This window comes from Anarhichas minor, unplaced genomic scaffold (genome assembly GCF_050575085.1).
Source record: "Anarhichas minor isolate MPS153535 unplaced genomic scaffold, ASM5057508v1 ptg000042l, whole genome shotgun sequence".
In the NCBI taxonomy this organism is placed as follows: Eukaryota; Metazoa; Chordata; class Actinopteri; order Perciformes; family Anarhichadidae; genus Anarhichas; species Anarhichas minor.
In genome coordinates this window covers 7,627,374-7,644,985 of record NW_027466488.1, presented here as the reverse complement: position 1 = coordinate 7,644,985, position 17,612 = coordinate 7,627,374, and the positions used below count along the sequence as shown (strand labels likewise).

General features: G+C 41.3%; 1 protein-coding gene across 1 annotated transcript; it reads right to left on the bottom strand.

Annotated features, from left to right (window-relative positions):
• Window positions 1–2,736: 2,736 nt before the first annotated feature.
• LOC142969918 (AN1-type zinc finger protein 3 homolog) lies at window positions 2,737–17,033 on the bottom strand. The gene is made up of 6 exons (XM_076110028.1): window positions 16,655–17,033; window positions 11,546–11,586; window positions 11,038–11,226; window positions 9,462–9,527; window positions 7,454–7,678; window positions 2,737–4,848 (listed from the first exon to the last, which is right to left on the bottom strand). The coding sequence occupies exons 1-6, from the start codon at window positions 16,735–16,737 to the stop codon at window positions 4,694–4,696; spliced, it is 759 nt and encodes a 252-aa protein (XP_075966143.1). The 5' UTR covers window positions 16,738–17,033; the 3' UTR covers window positions 2,737–4,693.
• Window positions 17,034–17,612: the final 579 nt, after the last annotated feature.

Genomic DNA, 17,612 nt, shown 5'->3' with positions numbered 1-17,612 from the left:
TAGTCTCACCCTTTCCACTGGTTTAGCTCACTCTGTTAAAGTCATCCTAAAATTGAAGAGAAGTGTGCAGTCAGCTTCCTCCTTAAAGGTCACATGAAAAAACAATGTCCGACTGACAGTAATGGCTACACTGGGATTGGGTCTTCCACGCCGCTGTTAATTTCCTCTTCAACCTGACCAAATGTCAGCAGCATGCCTGTTTGAGGCTCCTGCAGCACACTGTCAGTTTGTGGTGGTTAAAGATGGTAATGAACGGTGCGGGAGTCATTAGCTATGGTTTTGGGAAGGGATTATGCCGTATGTGTCTCTGGATATAGAGTCACACTCAAAGAATGTTAAAGAAGGCATCTGAACTCATAATGCATGCTAACAGTAGGTAGGCATCTTAGGTAACATCTGCAGGAATGCATGGCGATGAATGCGTTTCAAAGTGATTATTAATGATATAGTTAGAATACTTTAGTTTTCTTTACGTGGCACTTTCAGAACGTTGCCACAGTCTAATGTGTGTGAAGCACTCGGGGCAACAGAGAGAAGCTGTGAACACCTTTATGGTAAACGTCTTATAGCAAATAATGGTGAATTACACATCCAACCCATACGGAGGACCATTATCATTAATTTGGAGTCGCGATTCTGCATACTTAATGAATGTAAGTCCAATATTCACTCTCTTTTAGCTCCTAAGGGAAATTGTCGGCACACATGCTGCTAAATGCTCCACTATGTTCACCAGCTAGTCTAACTGTGTCCGTCCGCCGCTTGGTGCTGGACAGGTAGTGGACCGTGTGTTTACAGCATCAGAGCTAAAAACAGCTGCCGACTGCATCTGAACACCAAATAGAGGAAAGAGAAATGTGTTGCCTTTGGTGCCATTTAAGCAGGAATGTAGACCTTTATGTTGTCCTATAATTCCATGACTCATTTTCTCTGCAGCTACTTTGTAACTGTATCTCCTGAATTATTTAAGCCTTTTACTCCTATGGTGTCCTGCTATGTTCATGGCTAGATTCTTATTATGACACATTTGAAGAATAGTATTGTGAAATCTTTTTTACTCAATAAGCTGTTATGAAGATCTGATGTCTGTTGTTGGTGTCATTTATTTGCTTAATAGATGAGGACGGAACATCATGCGAGTTAAAGTGGATATAATGAATGTAATTGCAGACATGCAATTACAGGCAGTGCTCAACAAATGTATGAAGACTAATAAGCGACTTTACCATCAGACTGAGTAAGATCAGACTATGACGCATGAGCCAGTGAAACTGATCCTGTGATTACTTCGGACATCGTTAACCTTCCATTGCGTTTACTGTATATCTGAGATCATCCTCCCACTGATGTAGGATTCTAGCGTTCACTCACTTGTGCAGCACAAAATACTGGTTTCAACAGTGGAGACATGAAGGCACAGATAGAGTAGCAAAAGAGTCTTAAGTGTGTAAAAAAAAAAGCAAAATCCAATACAAGGATGGTGTATAAAACTAATGTTAGCCAATCAAGGCGGTAAGACGAGCAGGCGTCCTTGTTTGTCGAGCTGTAAGGAGATTACTTACCACTGGCCACATCATCTTATCCCCCAAATCCCCCTCGAAAGCTAGGCAGCCTCCAGCAAACATGCTTCTCGTTCCAACCCAATCCTGGCACTGAGCTTCATCCTGTGTGTCAGGCTATAATCAAGACAACATAAAACACAAGAGAGTGCAGACACTGACAACCAAAACAAAGAGAGGGCTCAAGAAAGCCAGAGGGGGGGCTTAAGATTAGAAGAAAACCACAATGTATTCCAGCCAAATTCAAAAGAAGGAAAAACAGGTCCATCACTACTCTTCATTAGAAATAATTGGGAGTCGGGTCAGAAAAGAAAAATATCAGCATTTAGAGAAGTTCTGTACGTCAACATATGGCATGCTTTTGTACAACTAGGAGCATAGAGGGAGTCAAATTATATATTTGAAGTAAAAAAATGAAAGGTTGGCGGTTCGATCCTTGGCTACCACGTGTCCTGTGCCAAAGTGTCCCTGAGCAAAGGACACTTCGGCACTTAAATGCGAACTTGTAAATGTCCCTGCTGCTGGACAAAAAAAAAAAAAAACCCACCAAGGCTGAGAAACTTTGACGGAAGAATTGACACGGATGTAAAAGGAGTTACATAAGGACACACAGGACGGGGTTTAAGAGATTTAAATGCTGTCTGTAACCCAGCAGGGTTGTTCACAGCGTCAACCACCTTAACAAAGGAGAAACTTTTAGACGCTAACTTCCTTAGTTTTACTTGGCAGAGTTCAGGCGAGGAGGAGGGTGAGAGATTACGCTCAGGCTGACGACGGGCCAGCTTCAGCGTTTGAAGATGCTTTTTGATCGTGGCTACATGTGTTAATTAGTGCAGCCGGCCCACAAGGCTCATTGCTGCCATCAGAAGCTTCTCTAGTCAAAATTCTCCATCATAGCGAGCACAAACACACAAACAGATTTGTGAGTAAATGAGAGTAGGTTTATAAACAACCCTCTGTGAGCATTAAACAGTTGTTTACATCACTTTAAAATGAACTGGCAGGATAAGACAAGACATGGTGAAAGAAGAACTCACATCCATTACAAATGCAGAAAATTGTGTATGTATGCTCATCCCACTCTTAGATTTCCTCTTGCAGAGAGCGACTGCAGCATCGGCTCTTGTCCTTCATCTTTCCATCAATCATGTCAATAAGCACACTAGAGATGTTCACGCTTTGTCTAATCCAGTTTATTCTTTCTCAGTAAAAGAAAAAGTTGGAAAGGGGGAAGGATAAAGTAAAAACAATGGAAACAAAAAATATAGAATTGTCCACGTTTATCTTCCCATTTTATAACCACATTACAACCAAAAAGAAGCAGTTCTACACTAAAGTGTGAGTGAAAAGCAAAAAGGGGTTAAATAAGGGTTTCTTTAAGATACAGAATATTCATTCATTATGCATCTTCTGTTCATTCCTTCCATAGTGCAGCAGGAAAATGTTTGGAAAGTAATTATTTGCTGATTTTAACTTTCAGCGCACTGCTCACCCCCTGGCCGCCCCCTCCCTCCTCCACAGCAAGAAAGAGGGAGGGGGAGACAGAGAGGGTGACATACGGAAAAAGTAGAGCAATCAATAAGGTGAAAGATGAGATGAGAAAAGTGAAAGGCAGGAGGAGAATGCTTGTGAGCTCACATGGTGCTAAGCTGGAAATGAAAACACGGGGCCTAAAAGGAAGGAGGGAAATGAAAGTACTGACAACCAAAGAATAGTTCCGTATCAAATTACCTTTAAATGTGGATAATTGAAATGAAGGCCTAAGACATTATGCGAAACCTGAACTATAACAACCATCACACCATCTTGAACAGGAACATCTGAGTGGCGCTCTGCCATCTCAGCTTCAGTCCAAACTCAACAGCAATGTCTGATCTGACCTGCTTGTGCTCAATGTGAACAACAGCTGAGCACATAAAACAACAAAGGTGTGAGAGAGAGAGAGTGCGTATTTGTAAAAGTGTAGAGACGTGTGGACGTACACAACGCACACATTTCAGGGTCAGTCCTAAATCGTGCGCACATTTCCATAAACGTCCCGTCAATGCTGTCGTCCTGAAGTCGGTACACATCCAGCACACGTAATCCACATGTTGTTAAAAACAGACGTGTGGAGAACGACATGTCTTCGTGCGGCAATAGGGAGATGAAGACTGAGACGAAAAGAGGACGACAGAGAAAATCTGCCACACATTAAGTCTCGATCAATCACATCCCAACGTTGATGACGGATCAGTGTGCAATCCAAGGACAACCGGCTCACTTCCACGTGTCTGAATCCGGCTCACACTGCAAGTTCTGAATCTGGAATTACAATATCAGCCCAGTGTAACAGAGCAGAAACACCTTCTGAATCATCTTAAAACAAACAAAGGAGTAAACAGGTGTCCTGTAGAGGAAAGGAGAAGGATGCAAGTGGGTGAAGGTTGGGCTTTGATATCCTGAGGTGGATGATTAACAGATGTTTCTAATGGGGTAGTGGACGGCCAGGGGGGGTAAGACACTGACTTAAACTGAGGCTGGCTTGCTTGGTTTGCTTCACAAAGTCCATGCTTGGCGCAGAGTACAAAGCAGCTCTGTCTGATTTTGAGGTAAAGAGCACAGTCTATAAACAGCGCCACAGCAGAAGTGTACACAAAGGGTAACCATCCTTTTCTCCTGCTCCTCCTTGTCAATCTTTGTTTTCTTTTCGTTTTTTTGAGGTAAAGAGTATAGTCTTAAGCTGGCTTCCGGGACAAACATTTGTATACAGCATTGCATTTTCTTCTCGTCATCTTACTCTGCTCACACTTGTGTAGTCAGGAGCTTGCAAAAAAAAAAAAGTTAAGAAATTGTATATTTCTTTTGCTCTTTATTGTTCTGTCATTCATGGGTTGCGATTTTTCCAAAAGGCATCTTAGCAGCAGGGATGTGATCAAGCCAACAGAAGCAGAAAACAACGGGGATACGCGGTAACAGCGGGGTTTAAAAAGAGCAAGCATAACTTAAAAGAAAGGGTGGAGGTTTGTATCCAAAAAACCTGCAAAAATCTTGAAAAACAAAATGAGAAGAAAACAAAATGAAAAAAAAAGTAAAATCCCTGTCGGTGCTAAGACACCGTCTGAACACTGAGATTCTTCTCAGGGAGCGGCCGCTCAGGAGCACTCTTCTCCGATGCGCTGGCACGAGCGGCCCACCTTGCGGTCGAGCTTGACCATCTTCAGGACCGCCTCCTGGCGACCACGGCCCAGGTGGTCAAACAGACACTCGTGCTGCTCGGGAAGCCGATGGAGCATACAGAAGACATAACCTGGAGGGAGGGTGAGGGGGGGGTATGGGTGTACAAGAGGGAGAGAGAGGTTAGAGTTTGCCAATTTCAGCAAATATACAAATATCACTGCGGATGTACTTCAATTTAGAACAACCTGAACAAAGAAACAGGACACAGAACACAGTATAGTACGATGTTTAAACACTGCATTAAACATGCATTTCTACATACAGCCAAATTATTTGGAAATGTTTTAAACCCCTACAAATTATACAAAAGGTAAAAAAAAAAAAGCAGTACAGGCTGGCAAACACATCTCTATTATACAAGGCTTTCTAAATGGCTATGGACAGATAATATTGATAATATTTACGGCGCTGCAACCATGCCTTTGTAAGAAGGTCTGGTTACCAGAGAAGACATTCTGGTTAATAGCTTCCTCTTTTGACTCCATTCAACACCCTCATCTGTCTCATTGACTCTCCGGCTCTACTGTAGCACGCTCAACAAAAGGCCCTGCTGCCACTGTAGGAGGCTCGTTAAGCTCTGAGAAGCTCGTTAGCTCTCGTTGTCTTGAATTCATTCATTAATACACATAACACTGCTGGCATTCAGTGAGTGGTGATTAAAAACACAGTTTGACAGCTGGTTGCTATGCAATTAAAATCTATGCGATTACAGTGCACGTGAATGGAGTGGAAGGGAGAAAGTTGTGTAACATTTTGAGGCTTTTAAAAAAAAAAAAAAGGGGGATGGGCTGCTCGACACTGGGGGTAACGGCGGGAATCAAAACTACTTCCAGTTGCTTTAATGCAAGAAAAATGCCTTGATGACACAGTAGAGGACCAATGGAAGACACGTGCACAACAAATACTATGAACAAAAGCATTTACATATCTCTCTATTTTAAAATGCAAAACAAATACAAACGATGCCTCAAGCATTCATTTTCAGGTGCCAGAAAACAACGGATTTCCGCTACACCCTTTGTACCAAATTTAACTGCACCGACTGATAAGCAAGCTATGTAGGACTTTTTTTTACTACACTATTTTCTAAGTCAGAGAGACGATACTTATTTTGTTATTCCCTTATCAGAAACCCCCAAAAGTTTCCACCAAGCTCACTGCAGGTGTTTTTGCAACTGAACAGTGGATCGAGTTTTAAAACATCAATGAGCTGCGAGGAAATTTAGCTTTTCAAAGTTTTTATTGCATAAAATCCAAGCTGTCTTAAATATTTATTCTACCTCAGGTGGAAATGGAAAAAAAAGCAATTTCATGAGAGTTGCTGAAACACTGAAACACACACACACACACACACACACACACACACACACACACACACACACACACACACACACACACACACACACACACACTATAGTTAAGACATGAATTAAAAGGCTAATTATGCTATTATAATATATAACTGTTTTTACCATTCCTGCTGTTGCACAACGTGCAGCATGCTGGGAAGGCCAAATTGATTGCAGCCATTGTGCGATATAACTGAATGATTTCTGACTTAAACTACAGTAAATTGAGAACACCACCGCTTATCTTCACATACTGGAGTCGTTATCAACGGTTACTGGTTATGGAAACGGTGTTTCTCACATTTTCGGACCATTGCTTTGCAAAGAGAAAGACAAGGGACAGCACCAGTCAGGATTAAGGGTCCTGCTTCTGTTGGATCTCAGATGAGAACCTGACGATCTAATTAGCTTTTTAAGTTCCGTTTCATACTAAGACCTAGTCAGATGAATATTATAGCCACTGCGGAACAGCAAAAGTCTACCGAGTGTGACGACATTGGATCAGATACTCCATCAGAGCTTTATTTTCTTCCCCCATTCACTATCTGAAAAGCGTCCGTGCTTTCAACTCATTATCAGACCTTCTTGGCTTACACTGTGAAACATTTTGCAGAAGCATTAGCAAAGTAATCTGCAATTAAAGCAATAGACCGATATCACCATAATTGCCACCATTTCCCCTTCAGTCTGTAAAAGCATGTTTTCATAGTGAGCATTGGACTATTAAGGATGGATGGCCCCGTGCATTAAGCAGCGCCTGGTGGGAAAAAAACAGGAAAGTCAATTTCCAATTTAGAAATTGTTGCGTGGGTTTAAGCAGATGGTCTTTAAGCAGCGAAGAGCTGTGACTTTTTAAGTACTTTAATTTGTATGCAAACAAGTTGATTAGCAAGCTAAGTATTGCTTTAAACTGCATTAGTGTTCGTGGTAATTGGCTTATGTTTTATGTGCAATGTGAAGCATTCAGGCTTTCTGTAATGGTCCCCCAAGGCTAGCAGAGGCACTCTTCTGATCATCGACATTTTTGTCAACACAAAAACACATGGTCAGGGAGTGATGCATTTCACTGCACTCTATGTAAAACTCTCAAAACTATGACCAATTCAACCAACACGTAGTTATCTATTTAGGAGGCAAATATTAACCACTGAAAAAGTAATTTACTCCCTCATGCACATGCAAGACACACAAGGTCTTAATACTGTCTTCTGATGCTCTTGTTTGCGAGTGAGCCTGTGCATGTACAGGTATTAGCGTACATCTGGTCATGGGTTCAAATATGTGAGCCAACGTATTGTTTGTGTGTGTAAAGTTGCATCATCGTACCACAGCGACAGGAACCCAGCTCTTGCTGAACCAGCTCCAGTTTGGTTTGGCAGCGATGGCAACGTTTGCGGCTCCGCTGTTTAGAGCCACTGCGGGACGAGGAGGATGATGATGATGATGATGATGATGATGCAGACAAAGATGACGATGAAGACTCTTCACCCTCTGGCACGTCACCCACTCTTGCTCTCTTCTCGGGTGAAACGTCACTTTCCGACTCCGAGGCTGGAGAAAAAAGAAGAAGAAGAATAAAAGGCTATTAATAGCAATCGCTGAGCTCCATGAATTATTTTTCATATTTAACATTCTTGTATTTGTCACAATATTAACAGAATGTAAAGCAGATGTTTCTGTAAATACTGTTAATGCAGTGGACATCTGGAAGTTTGGAACAAAATGTAAATGAATAGTGAAACCTTGATTGCTCAACAGTATGATATGAGACATCTTTTTTCCATTTCTATTTGGCTAAAAGTTGACGATGCAATGCAACTAGACATCTCCATCCTCCCTGTTTATACTCTACTGATCAACAAAGGGTAATAATGGCAACATACATTATTGTATTATATTCTGTTTTTTGTAGTTGCCAGATACAAAACATGTGAAGGTTAATCAATCTGCAAGAAATGGTTTTGAATAAAATCTACAAATCTACCTACAGCCAAACCTTCTCCACCTTTTAATAGTCCCCTACACACATAATAATACCAAAAAGCATTCATCTCCTGAGTGTCCAGAACATCAGCTTTGACTAGAATTTCAAGAGAAAATATCCAATAATAAGCTCCAAAACAAATCTCATTTAATACAAACAGTTGATGGAACGCTGGAACAAAAACGCCTCTTTGTGTTAAACAAAAAGGAGCTTTGGAGACTAATGATTCTCCTGCATGTGACGGCATTCAACCCAGCACCTGAGACCGGGAGAGCATGTAGCCACTTTCTCTGTTCGGCTGGAATTTCAACTCAGCTTTTTCTCATCAATCCTGCAGACTTTTTCTCTGGCCCGGCCGAATGCTGATCAGCACTCAATAAATCTCTGAGAACTAGGCCAAGCTGAGCAGCCAGATCCCCCTAGCAGGCCCCATCGATCCCTAAATGTGCTCCAGCATGTGTGTCTGTACATGTGCATGTTGTGCCAGCCTTTTTCGTTATCCTGGCAAATCTCTGTGGCCAATTTACAGTGGCTGAAATGTCAAAAAACGCTCAAGTTTGACCGATTTGTTAAAAAATAAAAAGCAAAGGAATTTGAACTGATTTAAGAGTGTTATAGGATGCACAAAGGTGCATCCAGGCTTTAACCCAAAACACATTTAGAGAGACAGTAAAAAAGTGAAAGGTCCACTCAGCCACATCACAAGGTTTAAATGATGCTGTGTGCGCGCTCACATGATCCCGCTGCATTAGACAAGGGATCTACATGTTCACACATCATTGCTAAGCCTGGCCTGCAGTTGTCTTAAGTCATGTGCAAGTTTTCCCGTGTGTTAGTGTAGCAGGTAGTGTCAACTAATGGTGAAAGCACAATGAAGGGAAACTGTTTAGACACCCGCCTTGTTCACCTTATTTTAATAAATAATAATGCTACAGTGTGCACCACCTCCATGCATCCTCCATGTCTCAGCTCTGTCAGAGGAGCGTCACTGCGACCCATCTTCTCAGTCTATTTCTTAAATTTGTAGAATCAAACACAGGCCCTTCTTCTTGTGATGTGACAGTGATTTAGAAGTATGTATACATATATACACACACACACATATAGTATATATAAATATATATATAGTCTATTAAGCGCTTTATATTTGCACCCGTTTGCAGATACATTGCATCCCCAACATCCTCCCCTCTGCTGTTTCCACTGGAAGCACAATTAACCTGGCTATTTTGGATCAATCCGTTGCCGTTTATGCTAATGGCTCCCCTATTCCAATACCTTAAGTGGACATGACAAGCACACAGTGCAAAACACAATAATGGACATTGTAATGGCAGAGCGGAGGCATACCTGACTCAAAGGAGCGTTTTGTGGGAGTGGAGAGTGAACTGAAGACTGTGTCTGTGCTGGATACTTCTGAAAGAGATACGGTGAGAAAAAGGGAGAAGATGAGAAAGAAAGGAAAGAAAAGTAAGGACACTAGTTTCTTGTAAGACTTTGTTGTAATTTCTCTCATTTAAGTGTAAAACAAAATCAAATGTCCTCAGGCGATATTGATTTAGAACAGAGCGATAAATAATTCCACAATAAATCATCTGAAAACAGAGGATGCTGTGGTACCGTTTTCTACAAGGTAGCAAGATTTCTAAAAAATCCTTTAATATGCAGTGAGCTTTTTTTGCTTTCTTTCAGAAGAAGACTGTGATAGATATCTGGGAGGAAGGGGGCCGCAGTGTGCGGGTTTGTCAGTTAGTGAGTGAATAGAGTGCTGCAGAAATGAGTCCTGAAACCCAGAAATAAGTGAGAATGTTTGCACTTCTGTTTCCCTCGTCCCGAAGTCAATGGGCTTTTGGTTAGATGCCTGAGAATAGATCTATGGTTAACACCAGCGTAAGAGACTAACTTTTTGTTCTATGATATAAAATACATCGGTAAATACCCGTCTCGTGATTTCTGAAGCTTTTAGCGTGACTTCAAAAGAAAAGGTGTTGCTTACAAGTGGCTAAATGAGGCGACAAATTGTCATCAAGCCGACTAGTCTGCCTTAACAGCCCTGGTGTGTGCGTGTGTGTGTGTGTGTACTTGTGTGGTGCTGGTGTAGCACATTTACATTCCAATGTTAGCTTTTTACTTCTGCCGATTGTATTTACGCTTCAAAGATCATGAAAGAGATGTTCATTTGTGAAGATTATCTTGCTGAACAAATCACGTAAGTGTCATAAACTTATTTTCAGCAATAATCCACAAACCAGTGGAAAAGAACATCCCATCGGCTTTTTGTCGAGGGAACAAGTGCGATGCCAACTTCCGGGGGTTGGCCAATAAAAATATGTCGTCCCTGCAGCACTCTATTACCATGAAGGTCTTGTCTTCTTTTATCAGCTATAATCACGTACTCGTGTATTGTACTAAAAAGCAGAGGACCGCGTTAGTGTGGGGACGTGTTTTCACAACGTTCTGCACATCTATTTGATGGCCATGTTATTGTCCTGTCCTGGATCGGCCTCTACAAATAACCTTGTCACTGTATAGCAATGACCGATGAACTGGCAATTGTAGGAGTCCTTTTTAAAACCTTCACTTCTAAATGGATACCCTTTGCTATCATTCTCTCTATCTGTGCCACGAGGACAAATATAGCCAGGACAGGGGCACTGCAGCTGCTGCTGGTGGAGACTAGTATCCGTCTTCTGCAGAGATGCCCTGGACTATGAGCTGCAACACTCTGGTGTTGACCACTAAAATGAGAGATTGTGCATTAAAACACATTTCTAAATCTGCAGCACACTAGGCATACGACCACTTCACATAGACTTTGAGTTCTACACTTCAGAGTGGGAGTGCTCTATAGATTCATGGAAAAGGCAGCAAGAACGTAGTAGACTCATCTGAAATTTAAAAAAAAGGGGATTAACTGGTGTCCTACCGTCCTGAGCAGGTAGAGATGGCGCTCCCGTCTCTCCTGGCAGAGGGTCTTCTGAGGAGTTAGGCATCGACATCAGTGACTGACCAATGCTGCCGTTTGTTTCAGTACAGAAGATGTCTGCTTGCTTGCTGCTGGAGCTTGAGGAGGCCTTTGGGGCACAATCATCGTCTGGCTGTTTCTTCTGAATGTCTATGGAGAAAAAAAAAGGTAAATGGTGAGACATTTGTGTGCATATGAGAAACATGTTTGAATACATCTGTCAGCTTTGGGGTATGCAGTGGTTGTTAACTCGGGCAGCAGGCCAAACAAGTGTGGTTAAGGAGAACTCAGGTGATATTCAATTCTATTTATAAACTGTGGTACACTGACACAGTTCTGTTTAAATCATATTCAAATGGATATAGTTGTTTACTCGTATCTTTGGCACTGAGTATTGAAATAAGGAGGAATGGGTGAACATAGCGCACACAGGGTGTGCCAACCAGCACACAGAAGAACAAGAACTTACCTGTGAAACATTTTGAGCAGAGATTCATAGCTTTGCTCGATCTGAGGAAAGGAGCAGAGAGAGAAAACAACTGTGTTCATCAAATTGCTTGTGTAAGAATCCAAAAATTGCAGAGTGGGATGTAAAAAAAGAAAGAAAAAAAGAAGTGTTTTGCTGATGGGTATCCACGCAGCAAGAGTAACAACATGTTTCCACAATCCCCAAAGTCCCTCGCTAAGACTTCATTTCTCATTTTGGATCCTGGAAGGGAAACGTTCAAGATGAAGCATTAAATTATTCACTGAATCTAAAACTGCGATGCTGTGTATGAGGCTGTCAACGCAAAAGTAGCAGACTAGCAAGGAGGCTGAACTGAGGTGTGACTTTTCCTTTAGATCTATTTCTGCACATCTTGCACCCCCGTACAGGAAATGTAGATATAAAAAAATTCTGGGTACAAATTAAAAATCATACACTTGTTTTAGGGATTTACTCCTATCATCCGGGTGTCCAAGTTGTACACAGGTAACACGGCTAATTACAGATTTTACGCCAAGATTCCTGAAGTCACTGTGAACTAGTGGTTGGTGAAGAAAGTCCACATTTCCAAACACAGACTCTTTGGAGACTATTTTGTAATCTCCCTGCTTCTAGCTTCTAAATGAGCAGAATGAAGTTACCCAATTATAATAATTAAAACAATTTTATGTATTTAAAGTCACAAGCCCATTTATTATTTTTGTAACTATTTACATATATCTGTCAGGAGTTTGTTTTGACCTTATCAATAGTAGTGAATATATAACATAATCAAATAGTTACATTGTCTAGAATCAACGGTCAGTTGTCTCTGACTCATAAACATTGATTCTGTACAAAGTAGCAGCAGTACGGTAGTATCAGTACGGTGGAACAAGTTGGTCCAATGTTGCAAGCAAACAGTTGATTTCAAATGAAAATGATAGGGCCTCTCATCTGTGTTGGCAATGTACGCAACTGGCATGACAAGCACTCAGCTGGTCTGATGAAGGTGAGCAAGAGGCATGAATGGAGAACATTACAAACCTCATTAACTTGTCCCTTTTTACCAGCTACAAACGCTTCTAAACATACCTTCCAAATGGTGGATACAGACATTAAATAGCTGTTGTTACGGCGTTGATTACCGAAGCCTTGCTGATTTCAGTGGCACAACTCTATCACAACAGATGGCTCTAGCTCCCCTCCGAGAGGGCTCCTCTCTCATTTCCTCCCCCAGCCCTCGTCCTTACCGTCTGCGCATTGAGCGTGACGGTCGCTGCTATCAGTCACATTCTATTTATTTTGGGTGCTTCGTTGCACACCTTTGTCCTCATTTCTAAATGTAGGGTCAGCCGCAGTCAACCTGAGGGCTGTCAGTCAGTCAGTCAGTCAGTCTGCTGGTGTGTGTGTGTGGTCTCAGGTATAGAACAGAAAAGGAGGAAGCGAGAGGTAAGAATAGAGGAGAGACCTTAATCATGAGACACGGGCAGGGAGGAAGCCGGTACTGGGTGAACAACAAGTCATATCCTGTTGTCACCATTATAAATCAGAGGCAATCAACTCACAGATTAATTAGGGAACTAAAAGGGGTGAGAAAGGGTGAGAAAAAGAACATGCCGCATGCTTGTTATGCTGAGTGGAGTTTGAACAGACAACACCGTTGGCCCACTGCTGTTACTAATGACAATATCTGATTGGAACAGACAGGAAGACGGGCTCGGTTGCCTTGGTGATGCAGTTTGAGTGACACGAGGGAGCAAAGGCTTGGATGGGTGATAAACGTTTTGAAGGAACTAAGTTGACTTAAACACTAGTGACAACGGCAGTAAAGTACAGAATAACTTCATAAATGCGGATAGAAGTCTGTTAATTGTTGTTACATTGTGTTGCTTGTGTAGATGAATTAATTAGACAATGTCAGGTTTATCTACGGGGAATAAGATAGCGACAGAGAGAGGCTCAGCTGTGTTTTATGTTACAGGGGGAGGAGAGATTATACACTGCGGTTCTACATCGTAACCTGGAACATATCCACAAGTTTTACTTTGCTGATGGGGCCTTCAATAAAAACTGGAAGGGCAGCACGAGCTTGTTCAACACGTCCGTCAAGGATTCAAAATGGCAACTTCAATGTAAAAAACGCAAGTGTTTAATCACTTTTAATATTAATCATTTGTTATTAATAGCAATATAAGGCTGATTAATAAACTAATTCCTAATGCAATAGTTTGACAAATCCAGCAATTCTCTATCGCCTTAGGAACAGATGTTATCAGTGTTATAAATCTTTAGTGCTAATATAAGATCATTACAATAGTTTGGTACTGTAGTAGTATGGACTTTAGAAATAAATTTTTTTCATGTATCCCTGTGTGTATTAGAGTAACCTAGCAGCAACAGACAGAAGCTGTGTCTTTAGACAAGGTTTTTTTTTCTTTTTACAAAAAAAGAGTGTTGGGACATGACAGAGCTACGGGACTAAGTTCAACCTACCATGTGAGACAAGTCCTAGTTGAGCTACACAGACACATGCTCACAACTAACAAGAGAACAACACAAGCAATCCACACCTGCAACCAAAACGAATCTAACAACTGATAACATGAAACTTGCCCAAGCAGACTGTAAATAAATAGGCTTAAATCTGACACATTTGTGATTACTAATCCCGGATCTATTTCAGGTTCATCCTATCTGCGAATACAAATCTTCCTCCACCAAATCAGGCATGCTACAATCTTAATTTCAATTTTACTAAAGAACTCTGCAACAAGATCATTAGGAGACGCAGAGAACTCCTCTGATACCCATGTAAAGAAAGGTAAACAAAAGGAGTGAGTAACATTTTCTTTTTCCTTCTTCCATTGCCTGCTGTGTCAAAGTTCCCTTTGAGACCATCAAGCCTTCTGCTCTCGGGGAGAAATAACATAAGGATGTATTTACGGTTTATGAGCTTCAGAGCATCAATCACAACCATACATGGTGCCTCTTCAAACAAGTATCGAGGCAGAAAGAGACATGAGGAAGTCAAAAAGTTAAAAAAAAAGAGATGATGCCATAAAACAACCTGAAGGAACTTGTGTTTTAAATGTGGTCATACTTTAGGTCTGGAGCATACAGAACAACTCACAGGTGATTTCAACCACTTCCTGCTAAATGACACAATGCAACAGTCCTCCTGTCCGATGGAAGATCCAAGGACCCGACACACTTTTCACTACAACGCATGTAAGCAGGATGATCCAAGTCAGGGGCCGGGTTTCTAAACCAAATCCATCATAACCAGACAATTATAAGGCCTGCTTAATATCAAAGGCCTCTCCTAATACCGCTGAGAAATTCAGCATCAGTGCATACTTTTCTCAGTGCACCCTCAATATCCCACAATCCATTGTGCTCTTGTCAATTGTGTAATGAGACTTCCTGTCTGACTAATGGTCAGATGATATCACCACATATGTTTTACGTGTTCAGGTCCTCATTAATTACTGGTAGATTATCGCCTTGAACGGAGCTTGAACATGTTCCAGATAAATGGAAGTTAAACTGTATGGAGATATTAACTATGAGCCGCGCACACTGTTTGGATAAGGTTTATCTTTTAGTTAAGCCAAACATCACAACTTGCACTGGATGATCTGGTGTCTTCATACTTTGCCCAGGTGATCATAAACTTAGAAATACTGTTGACAGAGACGACAGGACTATTATATTTAGTGTTAAAAGCGCAGGCTCAGCTTGGCCTTCATATCCTCTTATGTAGCAACCAACAATCATTTTCATTATCAGTTAGTCTTCGGATAATGTATTTGATTAACCGATTGATTAATTGTCTGGTCTATAAAAATGTCCGACAAATTAGAAACATGCCTATTATTCTATTAAAATATAAAATTGTGTTATGCCAACAGTCCAAAACACAAAGATACCAGAAAACTTTAGGAAATGTTGTTTTCAACTTAAACGATGAATCGGTATAAAGAATTGTTGACGATACATGTTCTAGCGATTGACTCATGTTTTGCTGCTAAAGAGCAAATAAACTTTACTACTGCCGAGTTCACCTCTAATTATCTTTTACCACAGAAGCAGACAATGGGGGAGGTGCATCTTATAACCAGGGTTGACTCATACTCGGGCAACACTGTAACTGACAGCACTTCCAATTAATTCAGTTTAAAAATGACAGATAAATTTAAAAAAATCATCTCTCACATAATGTCTGAACATCATCTCCAATGTCAGTCACACATCATCAACTAACAATTTAATCAAAACAGTGCAAAGTACTGCATATAGAATGAACTCTGCAATAGTGACAGGACGGACTGATATTACAGTGAGAACAGTAGTGACAGAACATTAAATAATCACGGTACTTATCACAGTGACCTGTCATAACAGTCTGTTGTAAATGTGAAGGAGGTTTAATGCAGAGAGTATAAAAGCTTGTAAGCAAACGTGGAACGTTTTGACAAGACGCAGAGATGCCATGATTTTGGTGACATTTGGTGTGAAAAATTTAGCTCGTGATAACATTTAGGTTAGCCCATTAATCCAAATAATAACTAAATTTAAAGTGCTAGTGTGTATAAATCCTATATGTAATACTTTTTACACTATAAATAGTGTTTACCACTGCAAATTGACCGGCATTAACGTGCCTTAGGAAAACTAAAACAAACGTACTGTGTCAATGTGTGCAACTATGAGTCAGTATATTGGCGCATATCCTGCTTTACAGCTAATTTGAACTGATGAAATGGCTAGTTTCCACCCAGGTCCATATTAAGGTTTAACAAATGCCCAGTGTGATATATCTAAGTAACTGCTTCGTTTATTAACTTTAAAACGAGCTAGTTTCTTACCGCTGTCACACTACCTGGAGGGCTTATCCCCTCACCCGTACCCTGCTCTCTACCTATAGAAGGTTACCGAGGCCAGTTGGTGTTAGCTAGCAGCTAATGCTACAAAACAATGGGGAGGGGGGGTGATAACAAGAAAAGCAGCTCATCCCTGTTTGAGCTGCTAACGCTAATGGCTAGCGACTCTGCTAGCTGTTGTCAAGAGAAAGAAAGCGCAAGACATTTGAGAGTTATTTCGTCTTACCCCCAGAAACCACAGGGGCAGCGCGGGGGTACAACGTTAACGTTACTCGGTGGCTTGCTGCCCTCGCTCCCGGTGTCCCCCATGTCGGTCTTTCGTGTGAGGCTCTCCGCGTTAGCAGGTGAATCCGGGGTTTGAAGTGAGGGCCTCGTATTTGTGTTCAGATCCCCCTGGGCTGTGACAAGTACAGAGTCAATGCCCCGGCCAGATTGTCCTTCAAACGTTTCACTGGACGAGGAACGGTTTGCCGACACGAGCGGCCACTGACTCCGTAGAATTATAACAGTTTAAATCGGCGTTGAAACACTGGAGCCAGCAAAGCCAACGACGGGCAGAGACACCGGGGAATCCTGGGCCGATCAGCTGGAGTGAGGCGCAAACCACTGCCATAGAGGGGAGGGGTGTCAGTAACTAGACGGCCAAATGTTACACTGATGTGACAGAAAGTGAAAAAAAAAAACAATACAGTTGTAAGATGTTGAGTAATATACATGATAAAATACCACTTGAACTCGGTCAATTATTGATTTTAAAGGTTTCATTTTAAAAAGGTACTTGAGTTAACATGGTATGATCCGCACAAAACTATCTTCCTACAACTAGAAAGCCCTCAACACCATGTTACAGTATTCTCTGCTGTTTCAGGCACATTTCATGTCGGAAAAGATTTAATTCAGTCTATATTTCCTTCACTTGCCTCAGTAATATATACTGTTGTTGAACTGGACCCACATTTTAGTTGTAATGATATGCCACATCCGTCATTGTACAGGTGTCTGTTGCTTTGAAACACATGAAGCTTTGAAAAGCATGTTTTCTGCTTCCTAAAAGCAGAATCATGGTGACAATATACTTGAGTGTTCTTTCACTGTATGCTTCATTGTAGGTTGATGAAATGTGCATAGCAACAGGTGTGCAATAGGCTGAACTTTATTTTCTGTTCTACAAAATGTTTTAGTTT

What these genes read in the sequence shown, in the direction of transcription:
- LOC142969918 (XM_076110028.1), bottom strand. Translation starts at nt 16,737, where the DNA reads ATGGGGGACACCGGGAGCGAGGGCAGCAAGCCACCGAGTAACGTTAAC. An exon ending in CTGCTCAAAATGTTTCACAG is followed by an intron (nt 11,227 to 11,545) that starts GTAAGTTCTTGT and finishes TTTTCTCCATAG; the next exon opens with ACATTCAGAAGAAACAGCCA. An exon ending in ATCTCTACCTGCTCAGGACG is followed by an intron (nt 9,528 to 11,037) that starts GTAGGACACCAG and finishes TATCTCTTTCAG; the next exon opens with AAGTATCCAGCACAGACACA.